At 44.9% G+C, this 24772-nt stretch overlaps 1 protein-coding gene across 1 annotated transcript in view; it reads right to left on the reverse strand.

Moving 5' to 3' along the window:
- ST8SIA1 (ST8 alpha-N-acetyl-neuraminide alpha-2,8-sialyltransferase 1) overlaps positions 1–23735 on the reverse strand; it is a 109055-nt gene extending 85320 nt beyond the window's left edge. The window contains exon 1 of the mRNA XM_054386890.1: positions 23491–23735. Coding sequence (XP_054242865.1) covers positions 23491–23735 — 245 coding nt within the window. The remainder of the gene's footprint in view (positions 1–23490) is intronic.
- Positions 23736–24772: the final 1037 nt, after the last annotated feature.

Raw genomic sequence — 24772 nt, forward strand, 5'->3', positions numbered from 1 at the left:
ATGATTGGTATTGAAAAGGCACAGAGGCCCTCAGATCTCAGAGCACTTAAAGGACAAATTCCTGCTTGTGAGAGAAGCAGCAGCAAAGTTACTTTGAGACTCTTACTTCAGGCCTCTCAGATTTCAGCCAGAACCAGGCACCAAAGGAGGTTATTAACTACAAGGCAGCATTAGCACTGGACTGGCTCTGCAGTTCAGCTCATGCAGCTGCTGCCCTGCTTCTTTTCTTAACGTAAAAGATTTATCAACAGTATCTTAATGTTGTCTTGCAGCTCACTGACTAAAAGAAATGCAGAGAGTCAAGAATTAAACTGAGCAAGTTCATACCTGGACACATCCTCAGTTCATGTAATGACCATCACCAACCCAAGAATATTAAAAAAAAAAAAAGTCAAAAATCTAGTCCCATATCTCAGCTCCAACAGTAGGCAGTAGCTAATGCTTACAGCTATAAGAGAGTTCTCACAAATAGCCATAGAATGGTTATACTTGTGGCCATTTTTTGCTCCAAACTGGCAGCCTGAGAATTTTATGGCTCTACAGAAGGCTAAAGAAGCCATTCAATAACAATAAAATCACTGATTCAATTACAATCAGTGTGGCTGCATGAGCTTGTAGCTGCAGTTGGCATTTGGCTTATGAATATTCTGTGAAAACATCCCTAGCTGGGTTTGATCACACACACATTAGATTTCTCTTTCCCAAAGAGCCCAAGACAATACTTGTAACTGGGGTTCAGCTGGAAGAGCTTTTCATGGTTTAAAGTACCTATCCACAGGGTTCATGGCAAGTTAGCCTGAACCTTAGGCAGGGCAGAAAGCATAAGGAAACTGAAAGTGGAATGCAATGTTCTCTGATTGGAGCAGATCTCACACAGACACCTAACTACCAAACTTGTACCAAGACTATGAGCAGACCATGAGTAAGCACCATGATTTTAGTAGGAAGATGGAGGGAAGAGGCTATTGCCTTTCTGTTACCACCATATGCTAAGGGACACACTGAATGAACTCCAAGTCACACAACACAGAGACATGGCCTTTCTCCTTCACAGCAACACCAAAACTGGTCTCAGTCTTGTCAAGTATTTTGGCATCATTCCTTTTCAGAGCAGACTGTTGAGTATTTTATTACCATGGAAAATACTGGCATTTTCCTTCTTTACCCTCCTTCCAAACAAAGATTCAATGTGAAGGATCTCAAGTCTTTCACCTATCCTCAGAAGACAGCACACCTTTTAATTCCCCAGACTTGCCTAAATTTCCACTGAATGTGGTTCAGCTCAATCTCTAAACCTTCAGATGATATTTGATTATTTAATCTCTATCAGATTCTCCTTTAAACTCACATTTCAGATAGTATGATAAAGATCATGCAGTTACTTTAGGTGATGATGCATTCTCTCTTTTGATCCAAACCCTGCATTTTAAGAAAAACAAATGGATATATTTTTTTCTAATATTGTAAACAGGCATGATTCTTTTAATAGCATCACATCACCTCCATTTCTTTATTAATATTGCAAGTGTGTCCTTGTGGCCAAGAAGGCAAATGGTATCCTAGGGTGGATTAGAAGGGCTGTGGTTAGTAGGTTGAGAGAGGCTCTCCTCCCCCTGTACTCTGCCCTGATGAGGTCGCATTTGGAATATTGTGTCCAGTTCTGGGCCACTCACTTTAAAAAGGACCTCAGGGAACTGCTTGAAAGAGTCAAGCACAGAGCCACAAAGATCATGAAGGGATCTGCTGAGGAAAGGCTGTCAAGAAGCCTGAGGGGTGACCTCATTCATGTTTATAAAGATGTGAAGGGCAGTGTCAGGAGGACAGAGCCAGGCTCTGCTCAGGGATGTCCAATAACAGGACAAGGGGCAATGGGGGCAAGCTGGAGCAGAGGAGGTTCCAGGGGAACATGAGGAGGAACTTTTTCACTGTGAGGGTGCCAGAGCCCTGGAGCAGGCTGCCCAGGGGGGTTGTGGAGTCTCCTTCTCTGGAGACGTTCCAAACCCACCTGGATGCATTCCTGTGTGACCTACTTTAGGTGATGCTGAGGGGTTGAACTGGATGATCTTTGGAGGTCCCCTACAGCCCCTAACATTCTGTGACTCTGTGAAGTGCAAAGGAGGACTGAACTACCTAACATTTACATGGTAGAAGTACAGATGAGGCCCAAATTTTCCAGGGACTCTCTTTATTAATAACAAATATTCATGAACTAGAAGAAATAAGGATATTTCTCAGTGAATAGAAGTCTACCTGAACATCTGACAAGTTCCTGCCAATTCCTTTACTTACAAACAGAGCAGATTTGATCTGGAAAGCTATCGAAACACAGAATTGCTTCTCTTTTCAGAGAAAATACATTTTGGTTCATGCAAGCTTGCTTCACACTTCTATGCACAAAGACTACTTCTAACTCTGAAACAAATTACAATGTATGAATTATAGAGTAGGAATTGTAGCATTCAGTCAGATGAAGCTTTTCAAAGACTCTCATATCAGATGCATAAAGAACTATATATAAGTAAACCACCACAAATTGTGGCTTGCAATAGCAGAAACAGCACTCTAGTGCTGCTTTATTGCTCACACAGTAAAATCTAGTGGAATGCAGGATGCTTCCAAGTTTTATTGCTCCCAATGAAATCCCAGCCACATCCAGGAGAGACAGCAGCAGCAACTCATCACCTAGGACCAGCCACATTCTCTTGAGCAGTGATGAATTTGAGAGTGAGCTCAACTATCAGCTGACAGTTTCTGGCCAGCAGCCAGTAGCTCAAGAGAAATGACCTCACATGATGCTGAAATTCACTGTCACTGCGCCAGACTGCTCCTTTGCTTTGCTAATGCCACCACCACCAGCCTCCAAATACAACTGCATTTTAGGGTCCATCCCAGGGAAGACACAGGGCTCATCTTACTTCTTTTACAGCATTTGAAAATACTATGTCCAGGTTACTCCAAGGCTTCTTAGTAGCACAGATAGCTTCTTTTAGGGTGTGATTCATCTCAAACTAAACAGACACCAACTTCCTCTCCAATGCCCATAAAGAGACCAACTACCTTAGATGGAGACATCTACATTTAGTAGTTTAATTCTAATCCACAAAGCCAAACCTGCTGCTCCAAACCCTAGGAAGCCCATCAAGGCTCTGAAGTTAATGCAAGCTGCAAAGGAGGGACTTCAGGTCTACTGTCTTTCTACAGCACCTCACAGAAGGATGCTATTTGCCAGCAGCTTCATCTGGTGGTCTTCTAGTTCTGTTCATACAGCCCTCACAGTGGGCTGTCAGGAAGATGAATTGGCACAACTGCATGAACTGGTAGTTTTGTCAGAGAAAATTCAGAGGCAAAGGGGAGTGGAGCAGGGGGAACAGATTGATTGCTTCCTGTGGTATTCTTCTTATTTTTTAATCTTGTAAACCTGGCAGGAGGAGAGCAGCTTCCACAGAGATGAGGTGAAATTAATGAATCACTCTCCTGCAAAATAGCAGAACCATCAACTGAGACAGAAAGTTACAACACATATCAGTGCAGCTGCAGGAAGGGAAAAGGAGTCGTTCTTAACACTTCCTTCCTTTATCATTTACCTCCTTACCACTTCCTTTCAGCAAAACTGCTGCTTGCTTTCCACCACTATAAGCACAAAGGAATATTCAGCTTCAGCAAGGGCACAGGATGGCTGCATTCATCCAGGGCAAAGGAGATTTACTAAAAATAAACCCAGCAGCTCTAGTCTTACATTTGAGCTTGCAATATCTGGAGTGATCATACATACCACCTAGATCTAAGCAGTCAATTATCACTCCACAGTGACTTCACCACCTGCTTCTGCAACCCAGAAAAAAAGTCCTGTAAGTATTATATAATGCTCCTCAACAAAAGTGCCCCCTCACTCTGGCACAAGAAAGTTCACAGGAAGCTTTTTACTTCTTTGAGCAAAGTCATGCCCCTCCAAAGAAGGTGAATTAGACAGAAAACAAAAAAAAAAAAAGGAAAAAAAAGAATAATAAAAAAGAGAAGGAAAAAATAAAACAAAAAGGGAAAAAGCCCCAAATCAAAACCAACCATCACCCAAAACATTTCCTCCACTTACACAGATTTTAGGCACTTCAAAGATGTTTAAAACTGAGACCACAGAAATTAAGAGGAGAGGAATAATCCTCCACTGGTCAGCCTGAGTGCTTTTTGATGCAGAAACTGTAGGGAACCAGGCAGCCCTTGCCTATAGATGTGATAGAGACAAGAGTATGTAAAATTACCACATGAACAGACAGGAATGAGCAATGCATTTTCAAAGGTGAACTGCACATTTGAGGGAAGCTTTAACCCATCAAAGACCTATGAATAGATGTAAAAGTGAAAGAAGCCCTGATTTGAAGAGGAACTTGCTCCTCTCACAGGAAACTGTTTCTCAGCAGGAAACTGCTTCCACCATCTCCTGTCAGTTGCACAGAAGACTGAATGTTGCCTGATTGGAAAGCATCCATCTGATGCCCTGCCAGCGAAGCAAGGTGAGCTGGCCAGCCAAACAGGAGGCCAAACAAAGTAGGAATGCTTGGGTTTGACCTCTCTTTACTATCCAGCCCCTGTTCTTCATGAAGCCTGTAGGAACTGACTACCTTGAAGACTTCTATTATTCTAATTTGGATGAAATTAGCCAGTGAGATAAATTTCATAAGGGTAGATTATGATTAAGATTCCAGTTACATATATCACATTTCCTACCAGCTAAAAGGAAAAAAAAATCCAATAAATGCCAAATAAAGCCTTGCTTTAGCTTTCTTGACCTGATGGAGTGGGGTCCAGAGGAGGGCCATGAAGATGATCAGGGAGATGGGGAGATGGAGCACCTCTGCTACAAGGACAGACTGAGGAAGCTGGGGTTGTTCAGCCTGGAGAAGAGAGGACTCCAAGAAGAGACTTTCAGTACCTGGAGGAGGCCTGCAAGAAGGCTGCAAAGGGACTGTTTGCAAAGGCCTGCAGTGATAGGATGAGGGGCAATGGTTTGAAATGAGAGGAGATTTAGATTAGATGTTAGGAACAAGTTTTGCACCACGGAGGGTAGTGCAACACTGGAACAGGTTGCCCAGGGAAGTGACTGTGGCCCCATCCCAGAAGATCTTCAAGGTCAGGCTGGACAAGGCTGTGAGCAAGGTGATCTACTAGAGGATGTCTCTGCTGACTGCCTTGGGGTTGGACTGGATGACCTTTGGGGTCTCTTCCAACCCAAACCATTCTATGATTCTTTGTTGCCCCTGTATACTTAGAACTATACTCCAGTTAAGCTGCAACAGCCCAGTCCTGGATGGAAGCCACGATTTAGTGCACTGTGCACTGACGCTGGATTTCACTTATGGCCCAAGCTGCTGCAAACATCAACAGCACTTTTGAAAACAGCTGATGATCAGCTGGCCAAGTATCCAGAGGTATTTCTGAACTGAGTTCAGTGATCCTTCTGTGCGCTGACAGATGGCTTCTAACAGATGAAGATGAATGGTAAAACTATTACAAATTAAAACAGAGCCATTTACCTGGAACACCCCTTGAACTTGCATTTCCACTCTTTGTGGTTACAAGCTTCATTTCTGAAGCAGTTTTGCCAACGTGTTTTAAATCCTGCCTGAGTATTAGGTGCTATAAAATCAGCTTCACTGATGCAAATACTTTACTAAATGGAGTAAACAGTTTATTTTAAACCGCTTCATTAGAAGCTCCAATTCCATGTCTTTTTAAGTCACTTTTCCTTTGGTGAAGCTACAGAAAATAGTTAAATGGCAATCATGTTGCACTCCTCTTTAAGTCCTCACCAGATCTGAGTTCAAATGAGTCTGTTCTTGCAGGGAACGTCAGCTGAGATGCTTGCAACAGACATCTCCAAACACCTGTCCCAGGAACAAAAGGCAATGTAGCCTCCCTGACTTTATGACTTGCTGTCCTGTAGGTTTAGCCCAAAAAACCCAAATATCCAGTTTATTCATGATCCTCAGGGTATGTTGCAGAACTGGGACTCTGGTTCAATAAAGCAAAAGCAGATGCTAATGCTAAGCTAATGCTAAGCCTTTTGCTGGACCACAGGATTTCTTTTTGCAACTCTCCTGCTTCCATCCTCTGTGGCTCAGTGACATGTCTGTGTTGTGATAATTGATTCATAATGCAGAAGCACTTCAGTGGTTGAAGGCCCCTTATTTTGGACTGTTGTAACATTAACCTGGCATGCTTCAATCTGTGTTCATACCACCAAAGCCCAGTCACTGCACAGTTCAGTATCTAGTTTATGTTTGTTATCTAGACTTCACATAGGACACTTACTCTACCCTAACATAGGTACCCAAGGCAGAAGAGAGCTGTCAGTATCTGCAAGAACCTCTGCTTGTTCATTACTCATAGCAGTAGGAAACCAGAGTAGGAGTACTAACAGAGAAATTTTGCTGTGATGAACCTCAATATGCTGTATCCATAGGTGACTATACATCCTTAGAATCTGTTCCTCTTTGCCTAGCACAGCCAACAGGAACAGCAATTACAGGAAAGTGATTCATTTTTCTTTCTGAACATGTCCAAGTAACAAGTCTGCTGTATACCTAACTCCCTCTAGCATCTCATTAGAAAGGATAAAATGCTCATGAGAAAGCAAACTTTGGCCATTTGCTCTGAGCAGTGCTGCCAACTTACTGACAACTCCACATAAAACGTCTCTTGCAGTTACTTCAAACGCACCCAGACCTCCACTCGGTGCTCACTACTGCAAAGCAACTAACAGGAGGTATGAAAGAGTCCAAAAGACATTTTCCTACCTTCCACCCCCATCACCTCACTTCTGAATCACACCACTGCTTCTCTGGCAACCTAACCTGAGCTAGGTCCTTTTGGGCAGAGTCACAGCACCAATTTACTGTTCACCAGCACAACTATACACTTTCATTCTAGGGTGTATAAAACATTAGGAATTTCCTGGGAAGGACTTTAAGCAGGTGAAATCTAAGCACCTGTACATGTACTCTGCATTTCTAGAAGTCAGCTGCTGCTTTCAAAGGACAAGCAGAGGCTTATTATGTGTGCTATTCCAGACCATAAGAGGAGCTGGCAGGACCCCCCTGAACACTTACCCCAAATAGGCAAAAATAATTAATCAGGGAATACAAACCAAGCCTTCAGCAGCAAAGATTCACGTGGCACCGAAAGCAAAGTTTCCCAAACTCACATTTCCAAAGCTCCCAGAATTTCACAGGCACATCACAACATCTTGTCAGAGATCTGAAACAATCCTTAGCATAATCCAAACAGCTTTGGCCATCAAGGTCATCATGTATTTTCAATTTCAAACTCATTGTTTGCTATTTTGCCATTACCATTAAACAACTTGTACTTGGCAGCACTTACTACAAACACAGAGTTTCACAATACATCATGATGTTTAGTGGTTTGGGTTTGAATCTTGGGACTTGTGGGCTGGGGAGGTTGCCTGAATAGGCAGAGAAGAAGCAGCAAAAGTAGAAGCCAGAAAGTCACTTGGCATGAAAACAGAAGAATCGCAGAATGTTAGGGGCTGGAAGGGACCTCCAAAGATCATCCAGTCCACCCCCCCTGCCAGAGCAGCATCACCTATTCCAGATCACACAGGAACACATCCAGGTGGGTTTGGAATATCTCCAGAGAAGGAGACTCCACAACCCCCCTAGGCAGCCTGCTCCAGGGCTCTGGCACCCTCACAGTGAAAAAACTTTCCCTGATGTTTACATGGAACTTCCTATGCCTCGACTTCCACCCACTGTCCCTTGTCCAGTCAATGGGCATCATTGAGAAGAGCCTGGCTCCATCCTCTTGCCATTCACCCTTTACATATTTATAAACATGAATGAGGTCACCCCTCAGTCTCCTCCTCTCCAAGCTAAAATGACCCAGCTCCCTCAGCCTTTCCCTATAAGAGGTGAGGAGGAGACAGGAACCATGTCCAAGTCTATCCTAATCTAAATAGTTTGCTGTACTGTGATCTGGTGCTGCTGAGAACAAGACAGGAATGCACAAACCCCACTACCCAGAGCAATCTAACAGCTTCCCTGGATAAACATTACTTATGTACTGAGCTTTTTTATTTAAAGCAATGTACTCAGCTTCACCCTCCTGTCTAATCTGGTGGCCTTTAACAAATTGAGACTAGATGCGAGAGAATTCCTAACAGCCTGTCAAACACAAAACTGCAGAGATTACTACATGCTATGACTTGTGCCTGCTTTTGTCAAGATGTTTATTCTCCATCTACCTCTCCTGTCTCTGCCATCTGCTGGACCTGCCCCCAGCTACACAATCACACCTCCTCTGCACAGGCACGCACGCCGAGCGGGTGGCTTTGGGAAACTCCAGGGTTCCGGTGCTGCAAAACAGCTTCCCTACAGCTATGGGAAATGTTCTTGTCAGAATTCAACTCTGGTGTTTTACTTTCCCTCCTTTTACTCTGCCACTGGTTGAGTTTTCCATCCTTCTTGGACTTCCTTATTGCCAAAAACCCCGTTACAGGATTCATTAGAGCTAAGGTAGGAAATCAGAGAATCACAGAATTTTAGGGGCTGAAAGGGATCTCTAGAGATCACCCAGTCCAACACCCCTACCAGAGCAGGATCACCTAGGGCAGGTCACACAGGAACGCATCCAGGCAGGTTTTGAAAGTCCCCAGAGAAGGAGACTCCACAACTTCTCTGGGCAGCCTGCTCCAGTGCTCTGTCACCCTCACAGTAAAGATGTTTCTCCTCATGGTGAGGTGGAACCTCCAGCTGCAGGTGGTCTTGAGCAACTCCTCATCTCTCCTACAAACAGATCAATAACCTCACATAACCCAGGCATCCACATTTTCAATTCCAGAAGAGTGAGGCATAGTACTGGTAACAGAAACCTCCTTTAAACAGCTTGAGGAAGTCTCTGGATCACAACCTCTTGAACCACTAGGAGATCAACATCTCCCTGACATCTATAGGAAGGGCATCATAGTGTGATGCAAGCAACCTGGGAGATTTCTGGTGTGTCAGGGATAGTTTTTGATACAAGTACTGATGGGTCAAATTACATCTGGATCTACTATTCACTAACAAGGAAGCACTGGTTGAGGATATGACAATCAAGAGAAACCTTGGCCCATGAAACAGCAGTGTTCAAGATCCTGGGGGGAGTGAGGAAGGAAACTATCAGATTCCATAATTTATTGATTGATCTTAAAATCATCAGTTGGGATTTGAAGTAGCTAATAATCTTTCGAGAGTTGCAGGAAACATATACTGAAAATAAAAAAGTAAAAAACCAAAGCACTGTCCTGCAGTAGAGACACAGAGCAGAGGCTGTCCCTGGCCCAGAGAGATGGTCACCCAGGCCAGACTTTCTCTTTCTGACCCCTTCCTCCTCAACTTGCTACTACAGCAGTGGACTGATTTCATGATGAACCAACAACAGACTCCAATATGGTGTATTTTCTTCCTGCTACTGAGTGCACATGAGAAATGTGTCAGGCAGATAGATGTTAGTGCCTGTGACCAGCATGAGAAGATTTTCAAGTTCACGCTAATAGGATGTGTACTGCTCAAACGTTAACCCAACATTTGCTTTCTGGGAACACTTCTGTCTGAGCTTTTTGTTCATTCAGAGCTCCCAGTCCTGAAACTAGCTGGTAAAAGGTCACACAGTGTTTGGGCAATCCAACTGCCAGCAGCTTTTTAGGTCTCAAACTCATCTTGAAAATTCACCTTGCGGCTCAAAGATTGCGTGGCAAGTTATAGAGCAATATTTAATTATGGGAATGCCCTTCAGTTGGTCTATGCTACTCAGCTCAAGAAATTCAAGCACTCAGTTATTGAGGAAAAAAAAATATAATCACATTTCAGAAGCAATAACTGAATAATTTTAAAGAGCAATTATCCGGTTTCCACAGTAATTAAACTGTTTACTAGAGGGTGGATGATCAGTAATTTAGTTATCAATAGTGTGATGACATTTCCTGTGCTGGAACAATGCTGCAATCTAAAAATAAGCCAGATAAATAAGCAAATTAGTAAAAGAGAGTATACTAGCTGAGGAGAAAATCCATTTTTCAAAGGGATGAAGCAGCAATCTCCAAGAGAGATGTATAATTAAGAACTAAACACTCAGAGAACACCTGCATTTGGCAAACTAAACACAGTAACAGTTAAGAAGGGATTCATTGTTTATATATATACCAAGAATATGAAAGGTTGCTATAATGAACACCAGTAATTTTGAATTAATTATTAAACTAAGTCACTGAAGGCTAAGCCTCAACTATTAAGAATAGGAGACTCTGACTTCTTTGGGAGATTATATTACGTATCCCTATCTATTGCATGACATGGTGCCAGTCCTTGACTCAGATCAGAAACTAAACCAAATGGACCTGTTCTGGGAATCTGTCCTGCTAAAGACATTTCTGTATTTGTATCCACGGTAATAAAACTCTGTTATCAATTTATTTGTGCTGCACACACCTCACAAACCTGCCCTGCAGCCACTGGAAAAGGAGGCTTATTTCGGGCAGAAACCAGTTGATGAAAATGTTGTGAAATGAGAGAGAAAGAAAACACTCAAGACAAGAGAATTTTGTGGCTTTCCACTCTGCCTCCTGTCCAGTGAGATCAGCCTGGAGAAAAGTGCTGGCATTTGCAGTCTGCCCTCACAAATCCTTCACCTTCCCAGAACTTGGAAATAAAACTATCCAAGTTCAGGTGTCTAAGGAATTCTGGAGTAGCTGATTTTCCTCAGCACAGTACAGGTTTAAGTCCCTGTTTCTAAAGACATATTATCTATGCATCAGTTTAAAGCAATTATGTACAAGCCTACTAGAACACTAAGTAAGAAGTCATCTCAGCAGAAATGCTATGGGTGGCATCTGGAGAAAACAGAGTGCCTTTGTTTTAAAGTCTCATCCCAAATCCAAAAATAACTGCCCTCAGTTTTAGTTTAGATATGAGAACTCTAAGAATTGTCCATTGTAATTCATGATCCCCTAAGCATGAGCTGTTGCTGTCCCACAGGAGAGTCTAAACCTCAGCAAAGTTTACTGGATGGCAGATCTGTGGATTGTCTACTTGGCAATATGCAATCACAGAATGAAAAAAAACCAAACAAAAAATGAAACCAAAACAAGAGGAAAAAAAGGGGTGGGGAGGGGAAGGGAAAAAAAAATCAACCACAAAAACCAGAGTAACAAATGTTGTTTTCCTATCTCATTGCTAACCATATGGACATTTTCCCTACCACAGCCCTTAAGTAGGACAGGTACCAGAGATAGCTGCAGTGAGTGGGCTGTACTCCACATATTTCATCACACTACTTCCAAATCTCACCACTTTCACAGTCATCTCTAGAGCAAAATTATTCCCATTCCTCCTATCTTGTGACATAAAAATGCCCTCTCCTATTACAGTTTCATAGCCTCTCATACGTCACACAGGCCACTGAAACTGGACCCTCAATTTCCTCCAGTGATCTGCTCCTATGTGATACTTGATCTTCTTCACTGACATTCGAATTTAACACAGGTTGTTTTAATTAATTGTTACCTCCTTGGGTTATCTTGCTTAATTGGCTGACCTGTTGTCCACTGAATGTTTCATTCTTAATAGATTGCCCTTCTGATTTACCCACATATTTGTTCCTTAGTTTCCTCCCTACAGTCTTTCTCTGCTAGACCGTTTCACATACATGTTCTTCATGTTTCTTCAATATTTCTTCTTCAGCACCCCTGCTATTACAAATGACTTGCCTCTACTGTGTTAAACCCTATCCATCTTCAACCTAACTCCCAACCTCCCAAGGCCCCTCTATCTCACCACCTTACCCCCTCCCACCCTGCCCTCCAAGGACATGTATTTTCTTTCCTCTGGAGTACCCCACTCCACAATGCCTCCCTCTCATTCAACGAGAAGGTTCTGACACATTTCCCAGTAGAAAACTCTATTTTTAAGTAAGAATAAGAATACATAAAGGAAGACACCCTGTCCCTAAGAACAGCCAGCAACTAGGACAAGACTAGAAGAAGAGGGGGAGAAGGAACATTGTAGGTGGTTTGTTGCAGGCAGGACAGAGCACACTCTTGTCCTTGAGGATAGGTGCATTTGTCCGCTCCCAGCTTGACGGCTCGCTATGGGTTATGGGCTGCTCTGAGCTGGGCTGCCAGCAAAGGAGGCCTGCTGGGGGGAGGACAGAGGTCTGACAGCTGCAGGAAGCTGCGTGCCCTAAGTCACAAAGAGGAAGTTGTTCCCTGCTGAGTAAGGGCAGGGCTGAGTTGGGTTGGCCCAGAAAGGCTGAAGAAGTCAGAGCGGCAGGGCTCTGGCAGCCAGCAAGCAACTCTGAGGGCACCTGGAAGAAAAGGAACTGTTTGAAATAGGCATGGCCAACAGGACCTAACTGAGGGCACTGCCTGACCTACCCATCCTGCCCACCTCACAGACTTCTCAATTTGTTCACCTCAGCAACAGTTAATCAAACAGGGAAGAGGGCAAGTATCAAACATGACTAAGATCCTACAAGTTTTGTGAAAACTTGAGTAAAAGGAAGACTCCAAAGTCTAGTTAACTCCAGCAACAGTTGATTGGAACAGGGAAGAGGTCAAGTACCAAATATGATTGAGATCCAACAAGTTTTGAGAAAACTTGAGTAGTTGGGAGACTCAAATGTCTAGTTAACTTCAGCAACAGTTAATTTGACAGGAAAGAGGGAAAGTATAAAACATGACTAAGATCCTACAAGTTTTGTGAATACTTGAGTAGAAGGGAGACTCCAATGTCTAGTTAACTCCAGTAACAGTTAATTGGAACAGGGAAAAGGGCAAGTATCAAATATGATTAAGATCCTACAAGTTTTGTGAAAGGTTGAGTAGAAAGGAGACTCAAATTTCTGAGCCCCATGCTGGCAGAGCTGTGCACCCTGCCCAAGCACAGCTGGCTGCTTGGTCAGTACCTGCTGCCTCTCACTCCATGGTGTGCCACAGGGAACAAAAGGATTTGAGGGAACTGGGACACAAACAGAGCCTAATTAGCACTGCTATTTATAGAACAACTTAACTCTTTAAAGTGGGCAGAAATGCTGGTGACAGCTGAGGTAGTTTTGGAGCTGATCCAAAGCATTAAGGTAATCCATTCCAGAAACATGGGGCCACAAGTTATTCTTGAGTTGCCACATCCACAATGTCACCTCTGAGTAACCTCTCAAGGGACAGCATCCACAGCCACCACCTGCCCTCCAGACAGGGAGGGTTGCAAAGGCCAGAAGCAGGAAAGGAACTAAGAAACCCTGAGAGTGCCTCCCCACCAGCACACTTTCACCATTTCTGTCCCTTTCTAACAGTGAGAGGGTTCAAATATTATGGCATGAGACAGTAATGGATCCCTTCAGCAAACAGTTGCTACAACAGCAACAGGCACTGGCATTCAGGGGAGAGATTCTGCTAAGCAGAGAGGACATCACAGCAATGCTGGCTGTAGAGCCTTCAATTTAAAATAAATTGCTGAGCAGCTCAGTGCAGGTCTGCACTGACATTGTCACAGAGAAAGAGAGAAAAAAGAAAGAAAAAAGAGAGAAGAAAAGAGAAGAAAAGAGAGAAGAGAAGAGAGAAGAGAAAGAGAGAGAGAGAAGGAGAGGAGAGAGAGAGGAGAGGAGAGAGAAGAGAGGAGAGGAAGGAGAGAGAGAGAAGGAGAGGAGAGGAAGAGAGAAGAGAAGAGAGGAGAGGAGAGAGAGAAGAGAAGAGGAGAGAAGAGAAGAGAGAGAGAGAGGAGAGAAGAGAAGAGGAAGAGGAAGAGAGAGAGGAGAGAAGAGAAGAGAGAGGAGAAGAGAAGAGAAGAGAAGAGAGGAGAGAAGAGAGAAGAGAGGAGAGAAGAGAGGAGAGAAGAGAGGAGAGAAGAGAGGAGAGAAGAGAGGAGAGAAGAGAGGAGAGAAGAGAGGAGAGAAGAGAGGAGAGAAGAGAGGAGAGAAGAGAGGAGAGAAGAGAGGAGAGAAGAGAGGAGAGAAGAGAGGAGAGAGAAGAGAGGAGAGAAGAGAGGAGAGAAGAGAGGAGAGAAGAGAGGAGAGAAGAGAGGAGAGAGAGAGGAGGAGAGAAGAGAGGGAGAGAAGAGGGAGAAGAGAGGGAGAGAAGAGGGAGAGAAGAGAGGAGAGAAGAGGAGAGAGAGGAGAGAAGAGAGGAGAGAGAGAGGAGAAAGAGAGGAGAGAAGAGAGGAGAGAGAAGGAGAGAGAAAAGGAGAGAGAAGAAGGAGAGAGAAAGAGGAGAGAGAGAAGGAGAGAAGAGAGGAGAGAAAGAGGAGAGAGAAGGAGAGAGAAGAGGAGAGAGAAAAGGAGAGAGAAAGAGGAGAGAGAAGAGAGGAGAGAGAAGAGGGAGAGAAAAGGAGAGAGAAGAGGAGAGAGAAAGAGGAGAGAGAAAGAGAGAGAGAAGGAGAGAGAAAGAGGAGAGAGAAAAGGAGAGAGAAAGGAGAGAGAGAAGAGAGGAGAGAAGAGAGGAGAAGAGAGGAGAAAGAGAGAAAAAAGAGAAGGGAGAGAGAGAGGGAGGAGAGGGGGAGGAGAGGGGAGGAGAGGGGAGAGGAGAGAGGGAGGAGAGGGGGAGGGAGAGGGGAGGAGAGAGGGGGAGAGAGAGGGGGAGAGGAGAGGGGAGGGAGAGAGGGAGAGGAGAGAGGGGAGGGAGAGGAGGGAGAGAGGGGGAGAGAGGAGGGGGAGAGAGGGGAGGGAGAGAGGGAGGGAGAGAGGGGGAGAGAGAGGGGGAGAGAGAGGGGGAGAGAGAGGGGGAGAGAGAGGGAGAGAGAGAGGGAGAGAGAGAGGGAGAGAGAGAGAGGAGAGAGAGAGGGAGAGAGAGAGGAGAGAGAGAGGGAGAGAGAGAGGGAGAGAGAGAGGGAGAGAGAGAGGGAGAGAGAGAGGAGAGAGAGAGGGAGAGAGAGAGGGAGAGAGAGAGGGAGAGAGAGGGAGGGAGAGAGAGAGAGGAGAGAGAGAGAGGAGAGAAGAGAGAGAGAGAGAAAGAGAGAAAGGAGAGAGAAGAGGAGAGAAGAGAGAGAAAGAGAGGAAGAGAGAGAGAGAAAGAGAGAGGAGAGAAAGAGAGAAAGAGAGAAGAGAGAGGAAGAGAGGAGAGAAAGAGAGGAAGAGAGAAGGAGAGAGAGGGAGAAAGAGAGGAGAGAGAGAGAGAAAGGAGAGAGAAGAGAGAGGAGAGAAGAGGAGAGAGAAAGAGAGAGAGAGAGAGAGAGAGAGAGAAGGAGAGAAAGAAAGAGGAGAGAAAGAGGAGAGAAAGAGAGAGGAGAGAAAGAGAGAGAAAGAGAGAGGAGAGAAAGAGAGAGGAGAGAAAGAGAGAAAGAGAGAGAGAAAGAGAGAGAAAGAGAGAGAAAGAGAGAGAGAAAGAGAGAGAAAGAGAAGAAAGAGAGAGAAAGAAGAGAGAAGAAAGAGAGAAAGAAAGAGAGAAAGAAAGAGAGAAGAAAGAAAGAGAGGAAAGAAAGAGAGAAAGAAAGAGAGAAAGAAAGAGAAGAAAGAAAGAAGAGGAGAAAGAAGAGAAAGAAAGAAAGAGAGAGAAAGAAAGAGAAAGAGAGAGAAAGAAAGAAGAAAGAAAAAGGAAAGAAGAAAGAAAGAAAGAAGAAAGAAAGAAAGAAAGAAAGAAAAGAAAAGAAAGAAAGAAAGAAGAAAGAAAGAAAGAAAGAAAGAAAGAAGAAAGAAAGAAAGAAAGAAAGAAAGAAAGAAAGAAAGAAAGAAAGAAAGAAAGAAAGAAAGAAAGAAAGAAAGAAAGAAAGAAAGAAAGAAAGAAAGAAAGAAAGAAAGAAAGAAAGAAAGAAGGAGAAAGAAAGATAAATGTTAGTACCATTCTGAGATGAGGCAAATCAGCTTCCTTGGGGGAAGAAAAAGCCTGGAATACCTAAAGTGCTCTTCACTGTGAATCAACTTTCTTTCATGGTCTTTCACAGTATCAATATTCAAAAGATGCTGCTAAAAAGACCAAGTAAAAATCCAAACCAAACTTTTAAGTAATTAATGCAAGAAATCTGCTAAGTAGCAGGATCAAAGTTGAAAGTCATTAAATAAATCATTCAACCTACTTAGTCCTTCAATGAGGCATCTTAAGATAGGAATATTGCCTGAAAGTTGGTTTTAAAATGCTTTTAAATCACATTCATGTGCTCTCTGCCTAATGCAGACCCAGTAGATAGATAGATTCAACCCATTGACTCTAGACCCAGAAAGATGATAATGATGTGACAAGGCCTAGCCATTTATTTATCTTGTGGAAAGCTAATCTGTTTTTAGTAGTTACCAAACAGTTTAAGAAGTATCTCTGTAGACTAGGAGCATTTCATGAGTGGAAACACTTTGCTTCTCAGGACTTTTAGACTGTCTTTTTAATTTCTCTTGTCACACTTAAATGGAAAGAAGTAAGAGTCTCACAGGACAGACATCCCAGCCACACAAGACAGCATCTGAAACCAAATGATTAAGACAAGTCTGGGAAATAACTTACTAAGCTCTATGGTCCTGAGTGAGCTCATATTCATCTAGACTGCCCCATGACTTCAAGGGAAAGCCTGCTACACACAGAAAAGTGGAAACTCCACCAGCTCATTTGCCCCCACGCCAGCAGAGGTAACTTTGCTTTCCTCCATTATTTAGCTCTGATATATTCTACAGCAGAAGAGAAAACAGAATTTGTGCTAAACTTAACCAACTGCTCAGGCCAGCCAATATATTTTTCCATGGACTAGGTGGGGGAAAACAACCAAATGAGCCATTTTGATCAAGGCTTGTTTGACAAGTGAAGTACAAAGCAGATTTTTTAAAACAACATGAGAGGCAGCACTATGCTCACCCACCAAAGACCCAAGGCATGGAACGAATGCATTATCACATGCTGGACCCATTAGCATTTACTGAACTACACTAGATAAGTGTTTTCACTTGTTCTGTTGTCTAAACAGCTATCAAAACACATAATTTCTCTAATGATAGGTTTACTTTTTTGTTGCCGTCGACACCATTTTGGGATCAGCTAGCTCAAGTTCCACACTCTGCCATTCCCTTCTGGAGATGCTTAAACATTTAAAAGCAGTGACTGGAGTTAGATAGAAAGGTCCAACACCTCATGTGCCATTTTTACTGCTTCATCCAGCTGGGATACTGTATCCTGGAGATGTTCAGCATTTGTCCATAAGGCTCACCAAGTGTGTTTGTGATACATGCTTGCTGGGTGCCAAGATAAAATGTTCACTTAACAATATGACCTATAAAGGAATGCCCAGATTGGTTTTGTTTCTCCTTTTTCCTTCATGGTTACAGTTTCCTTAGTTAATTAAAAAAAAAATTCCATCTAATTATAAGCTGCCACATAATTCTCACTATAGCAATCCTTAGCATTTAAAAATAATGAGTCAGGGCTCCAAAATTGTGATTAAGGCACAGAAATTAGGCATCTGAAAAACAACGACCCACAGCAGATTTTTATCTGCCTTTTCAGGCACGAGATGCCATTCATGTTTTCAGGACCTTTACTTCAGCTGTGAGGACTGAAAAAGTCCCTTCTTTATTATTGCGTGAAATCAAGACTGTCACAGTCACTTGACTGCAGGAGCTGGCACAACTATCATAAGGCTGAGCAACAGCAGACTTAGTAGCATTCCCCAGCTTACACTGACTGCCTCTAATCACAAGCATACATAGCTCAGCATCTGTTCCTGCTTTACTCTGGAAGAGGAGTAACCATCACCAAGCGAAGTGAAATTTTGCAGGTGGACATCCCTTGGAGTGCCGAGCCTCAGACTTCTGGATCTTGAAAACAGTTGGGGTCATGGCCCTTGGCAAAAACTCTCCTAAGAGTCCCAAATTAAGACCCTCACAGAGATACATTTTAAACTCCTCTCCACATAACCAAGGAATAGTTGTGGCTGAAGTATAAACTTCCTGAAGTATATACTTCCTGAAGTATAAACTTACCGCTAAGTTACCTGGTTTACAGAGAACTGTTGGGAAGTGCAGAACAGGCATCTGTAGACCAACCTAAGTTTCTCAACCCATCAGTATTTTTTAATTAATATCATTAAAATTACAAACATTTAGTAAAAAGCAAATAACATCCACCAGGTTCCTTTCAAAGGCATTTTTCACTCATCCTGGGTTGCAATCAACTGCTCCAGAGTGGCTTATTATGTTTCTGTCTACATCACGGATCTCTTCATGAAGAGATTTTTCCCATCTTTTCCCATCTTTTCCCATCTTTTTCCTGCCCAAGACACAACTTAATTTCATTAAAGATTCCCCTTTTTTTGTTCACCCCCTTTTTAAAACTTTATTTTTTCTAACTTTTCTGGAAATCTTGCACTAGAAACATCTGGATCACATAGAAACATACATTTACCCCTGGGACAAGTTCCTTACCTCCTTATTTCCTACCTACTCAGGAAGGCAAAATGAGCTGGATTTGGCCACTGCCAACATACAACACTTGAACATATCTGCTGGTTTCAGACTAAGGCTTCATGAGCCACAGAGACAGACTAATCTAATCCACCATCTCCGTGATCTAACCCCTACTCTATTCTTCACTTCTTCATTGCAAGAAGCAGAAATAACTCAGTATCTGATAAAGCTGTTTAAGCAGGGCAAAACTCTAGTCATCTTGAACAGTAAGAAATTTCATCTCAGATTTGCCTTGAAATATCTTGATAAGGATCACAACACTCGTACAATTTGCAATGCTCACATGAGAAAAGAAGAAAAAGAAAAGACATCTGAACTAAAGAAAATCTCACTCGGCAACAGCATTCTTCTCACTCAAACAGGGAAGTGACCTGGAATTCCAGCTCTGTGTAAATGCAATCTAAAAAGAAAAATTACTTGCACGAGGTGATGTTCCCCTTCAGCATCTGTTGTGATTGCACGCTAGGTACAGATGTGAACAGCTAGCAGACAGCAGCTGGCAGAGAGGGCTACAGTGGGAAGATGCCCTCCAGCACAGCTCACAGTGGCAAGAGAGCATTATTTTTGCAAGACACATGAAAGCCAACACTAGAAGCTTCACTACACTGCAAGCACCACAGTCCAGCATGTCTGGATATTCTGTCCAGTTCAGTCACTGACCCTGTTGTGTGATTTCAGGCTAGTAGCTTCTCCTCTCCGTCACTGGAAAATGGACAAGAGACCAAATCTGATGAAAAACGAATGAAGAAGCCACCTACCAACATAAGCACATGGACAGTGTGGCTCTAGGGACACGAGGGACAGCACTGAGGAGCTAAGCCAAGTTGTAGCAGATGCTCTGGACCAGAAGCAGGTCACGAACGCTGTGTTCAGAGAAGACATCTGCCACCAGCTCAACCAAGCCACCCCCAAAAATAAACCCAGGGTGACCTTCCAGCATCATACAAAACTGCTGCAGCAGAAGAAAGAACACAACGTGAATCCCAAGGGTGGCCTTTCTGTTGCCTTACAGAAAAGATTGTCCCACCTTCTCCTGAAGAACCTCAAAGTCACTCATCCCCATCCAGTTCTTTTGGTGGGATTCACAACAGTCAAAAGCTCACTGCCCCCCGTCCCCCTGCAAATAGACTCACTCCCCTGGGCACAAATGAAGCAGAAGTGTCAGGTAAACAAAGAGCACTTGGGATGTGTGGTTGTATGGAGCTCACAAAGCAGATGAAAAATCCAGCTCTGCTTTTAATCAACCTGCAATCTTTTAAAATAAACTAATCCTAAAGACATTGCTTGTCATTTACTTCAGTAATTACAAGCAGCAGCTAACAACATTTTTGCCTAAATAATTTAAGCAGCACTAGGCCCTTACAAAAATCCTAAGCAAGCTGCCAAAACATTTAGATCACAATGACATTAAGCACCTCTGAGGATGACAAGCCCTTATACTGCAGGTAAATTAGACACACTAGCCATTAGTGATTCTAATGACGGTCTCATTCGTATTCTGACCACTTCATAGTTCAAGATTAGGCAGTTTGCCATCTGACTGACAGACTGCACAGTAGATGTCAAGAGACAAGATGTTGACAGCAGAGAGGTTGACCACCCCCAGCCACTGGTGTCTTGACATTTAAAGGATGATAATACCAATAACTTGCTAGTAGCCTGTGCTCAGCTCTAAATGCCCTGAGTCTGAAGATTTTAAGGGAAGCTATATTTAACTGAGGAAAGGATTTGGACCAAGAGCTCTCTTAATAACCTCAATTATATTTTCAGGCTTTTCAGGATTGGTCACTCCATCTAAGAGCCCATGCAGACAGCTCTTGCTGACACCCACTGCACTGGTGTCAGTAGGACTCAAGGTACTCATCAAGCCAGGATCACTTATGGGAGGCGTGTGTCAGAGTCAAAGGCTTCATCCTGTTCATTTTGTAACTCCACAAACTGTCCTTACTCACAGCTGCAGTAAGGCAACACACTTCAAAAACAGTAATCTGCTGTATCTGAAAACCTGTTCTGCAAATCTGTATTCCAACACAAAAACCTCATGCAAATCATCCCACAAGCATCAGGACAGTCGGGGTTCTTGCAGAAGGAAGAGTCTACATGGGTCAGACCTTTACATGAGGTTTCTGGCTGCAAAGAGCAGAAGGGGAAGGAGCAGTGGAAATTGAGGAGTTACTGGCACTCAGATGTCAGGGTTCAGTGTAAGTTACCCTAGAAGTTTTCAGTGGCCCTGCTATTACCTTGTGAAATTGTCTTTGATCCATATAGAGAAGGCAAAGGGGAAATAGCACACGCAAGGTTTGAAAAACATGTTTTGATCGAGTTAATCACTCAGGGATGATAATCTGCTTCACCAGCAGAAGTCCAGTGAATTCACAGGATGAGACAGATACAAAGTTATGAGATACTTTCTCTGTGCATCAAGAACCTGACTACTCAAACATCTGCACAGTACCACTAATGCCACCCTATTAACCAAAGCACCAATGTGAAAGTTTGGACTTTCTCATACAGATTTTCAGCACAGACAAATTCAAATTTATTTGTCAAAACCAAGGGAAAACAAAGTTGTGTGGCAGGAGGGGTAGAAAGAATGTCAATTAATGTCATTCTTAAATAACAAAAATATTAATAATTTATTAGAATAAATTTAATATTAGGCAATTATGGAAAAGCGTACTACTCCAAAGTCCACATGCAGGATTTCTTTGAAGCTCTGCACCTCCTTCCCAACTGAAACTCGCATTCATGCTCAGTTTCCAGCAGAAACTGACACTTGGAGCTTTCACAGCGCTCTAGCAGGACAGCAGGACCATTACAAAGAGCAAAACACTATTTCTGATGATCACCTCACAATATGTGGCAGCTTACCCGAGGCAGACTTCAATTTCATAACCTTCTGTCAATATTAAGAGAAACATATTTACACAGCAAAACCAGATTTCTACATCCCAATTATTTAATTTTTATGGTATGCTCACTGCATATCCCCAGTGCACATCTCCTCTTAAAATCATTATTTTGTGAAGCGGGTTGATTTAAAGCTCATTATATTTAACACAGCTCCAACTCATCAAGAGACACAGACAAGAAACAATAGCTCCTTTTATTGCAAGAGACTCTCTTCAATAGCATCTCTGAGATAATCACTATGCTTAGGGAGTGGAAAAACATATGGGCAAGTGGAATAGTTGACGAGCCATGCAGAGTTTTTGTTTCTAAACCATATGGTAGAAATGGCCTAAAACATTTCTTTTAACAGAAGCTGCGGCAGCATTATCAATTTCCAAACAACATTCAGTTTACAAACATGAAAAAGACTACATCAAACTGCTTCACAGAATCATAGAGGTTGGAAAAAATCCCTCAGATCATCAAGTCCAACAATTAACCCTACTCTACAAAGTTCACCCCTAAACCATATCCCCAAACACCACATCTAAATGATCTATAAACACCTCCAGAGATGGTGACTCAACCCCCTCCCTGGACAGCCTGTTCCAAAGCTTGACCATTCTTTCTGTGAAAAAAAGAATTCCTAATGTCCAGCCTAAACCTACCCTGTTGCAGTTTGAGGCCATTCCTTCAATTCTATCACTGACTACCTGTGAGAAGAGACCAGCATCAGCCCCTCTACAACGTCCTTTCCTACATCACCTCTAAGGACAATAATCAGGATTCATCTACCCATAAAAATGAGAATCTGTAGCACAATAGGTTTAAAATGAATTGGCATACGAGAAGATCAACTCAGTTTCTAGTGTTAGCACTTTGAGGAAAGGACCCTGTTAGCTCTGCATTAAAGGGAAGGGCTTCTTCCAGGCCTACCCAATTAGATGATGCTAACACATGCCCACTTAGCACCTCTCATTGCTTTTATTTCCTGCAAGCTGGATGTTGAAGAACTGCAAAGTTTCTGTGATCCCAGGAGACAAGATACTAAGCAATCATGTGCAGCTCCGGTTCATGACAGACCTAAGTTGAGTTGTATTCAAAAAATATTGAAGAACATCAAATAAAGTTGTGCATCACTTTAAAACAAAACACCAAACAAACAAACAAAACAAAAACCTGGCCACTTGGACTCTGTATTTGATTCATTCTAGCATTTACTAATGAAAGAGGGCCTTTGCACAGGTAGTTTGATTTCTGCTTATTCTGATCTTTCGTTTGCTATTTAGAGGATGGGAGAAAACCAAACCCAGCTTTTCTCCAGAAAAGGGAGGGAAATCGGCCTCTCTTCCAATTGTCTGCATTTTACCGAGAAGTGCGAAATTTTCAAGGGGAGAAAACCTTCACTGCACAAGCTTTTAAGCCAGGGTCATTCAAAGAAAGTCCTCCCTGCCGCAGGGATCTCGTTCTCCACCGCTATCAGACGTGGCACCCTGACTGCAACATTCCTCCTTTCCTGAGTAGCGGGAGAAGGTGAAAAGGGCTCTAAGGATTATCGCCATTTCCCAGCCGCGTCAAAAGAAAAGAGGAAAAGGTGCCTTTTCACGTGGTTTCTATAATAAACTGCACAGACTCAACGACCAGCGCCGAGCTTCCAAAGTGTTCCTCGGAGCGCGGATGCTGACAAGAACGAACACCCAAGCAAACATGCCCTTAAGCATCCCAGCAAGACCCACACGCTCGGCTGTCTGGCAGCAGGCTGGCAGCCACTATCACAAAGCCAAGTCAGTCTTCGAGCCCCTCGCTTTGTCAGCAGCCAGAGGGGCGGCTAGATTATCCAGGAAGCGAGAAGCATCCTATTGTGCAGCATCACAACAAGCCCCAGACACCTCAGCCCTCCCGGGAAAGGCATCCAAGATGGGTTTCTCTCCCTGCGAGGACAAATGAGCCTCCATGCGCCCACACCGAGCCCATTCTCCTCCCTGCAGCAAACACAGCCACACAGAAAGTTTTTGATGGGCGTGAGGGGCCCTGCCTGTACGTCGCCCGCTGGAGAGAAAGGAAGGGTCGGATTATAAAGTTTGGGGCTTGGCGGGGTGCGGAGAGCGCTCAGCCGGGCTCCCGCTGCTTCGTCCGGCCGCCCGCCCCCGGCTGCCCTTGGGCCGCACACGGCACTACCTGAACAGGGTGACCGCAGTCTGGTTCCTCCTCCACGCCTTGCCCTGCTGCAGCAGCACCCCCTGCACGATCTCCTTCTCGTCCGGCAGCCGGTAGACGGGGAAGATGTAGAGCCAGCAAAGGACGAAGACGCCCAAGGCGCTGGCCCCCACGGGCAAGCGGGTGCGCGGCCACTTCCACGCCAGCCCCGCCATCCTCCTCCTCCACCCGCAGCGCCGCCGCGGCACCGGGCCGCGCTCCGGCATCAGGCCCGCGCCATGCGGCGCGCGCGGGGCGGGGGGCTCGCCTCAGCCCCGCCGCCGCCCGCGCCCTAAGCCCGGCGGCCCGCCTGCCGCTCGCCGCCCGCCGCCATGGCCTCCTAGCTGGCTGCGGGAGAACCGGGCCCCGCGGGCGTCGGGTCTCCTGCCGGGGCTGCTCCCGCTGCGCCGCGGCTGGCTCCTGTCTCGGCGGTGGCGGCTGCCGCCCTTCCTCACAGTCATTTGGTCCCTCGCTTTCCCCGCCAGACGATGCTCCGCCGCTCCCCGCCCTCCCTCCTTCCCTCCGCCTCCCTCTCTCCCTCTGTCGCTCGCAGCGGCGCTGCGGACGGCCCCGGTAAATTTCCACCCCGCCCCGGCCGCGGGGTGTCCCGGGCCCCGCCGCCCGCCCACCCCTCAGCTGCCGGCAGAGGGAGGGAGGGGAAGGGCGGCCGGAGAGCCGGCTGCTGCGACGCGCGGCTCTGCCGCTGCGGCTCCGCGCCCCGCTGTCTCCCCTCCTTGCCCGCAGGCACCGGTCGAGCCGGAGCGGAGGGAGAGCGATCCCGCTCCGGGCTCACCACCAGCGCCCGGCCACCCTGCCGGCGCCCCGCATTCTCCCCCGGCACCGCTGACCCCGGCGGGCAGCCGCGCTGCTCTCCAGCGCGCCCTGGCGGACATCGCTACTCCGCCCGCTGGCAGCCGCGACCCCGGCGCGCTCCTCCCTCCCTCCTTACCCCCCACCCAGACTCCGCTCCGCGTCACCCTGCGAGGTGTGCGAGTGGGCTTCTCACCTGACGTGTCCCCGGCGGTCAGCCCTGGATTCAAGTCAGGAGCCGGGGATCCCCGGGAGCCGGGATCATCCTGCCCATCCGATCAGGGTATCACAGAATCACAGAATCAGCCAGGTTGGAAAAGACCTCAGAGATCATCAAGGCCAACCTATTACCTAATACCTAACACCCCCTGACAACTAAACCACGACTCCAAGTGCCACATCCAAGCTTTTTTTTAAACATCTCCAGGTGACTCCACCACCTCCCTGGGCAGCA

The sequence above is a fragment of the Indicator indicator genome, chromosome 14 (assembly GCF_027791375.1).
Source record: "Indicator indicator isolate 239-I01 chromosome 14, UM_Iind_1.1, whole genome shotgun sequence".
Taxonomy (NCBI): domain Eukaryota; kingdom Metazoa; phylum Chordata; class Aves; order Piciformes; family Indicatoridae; genus Indicator; species Indicator indicator.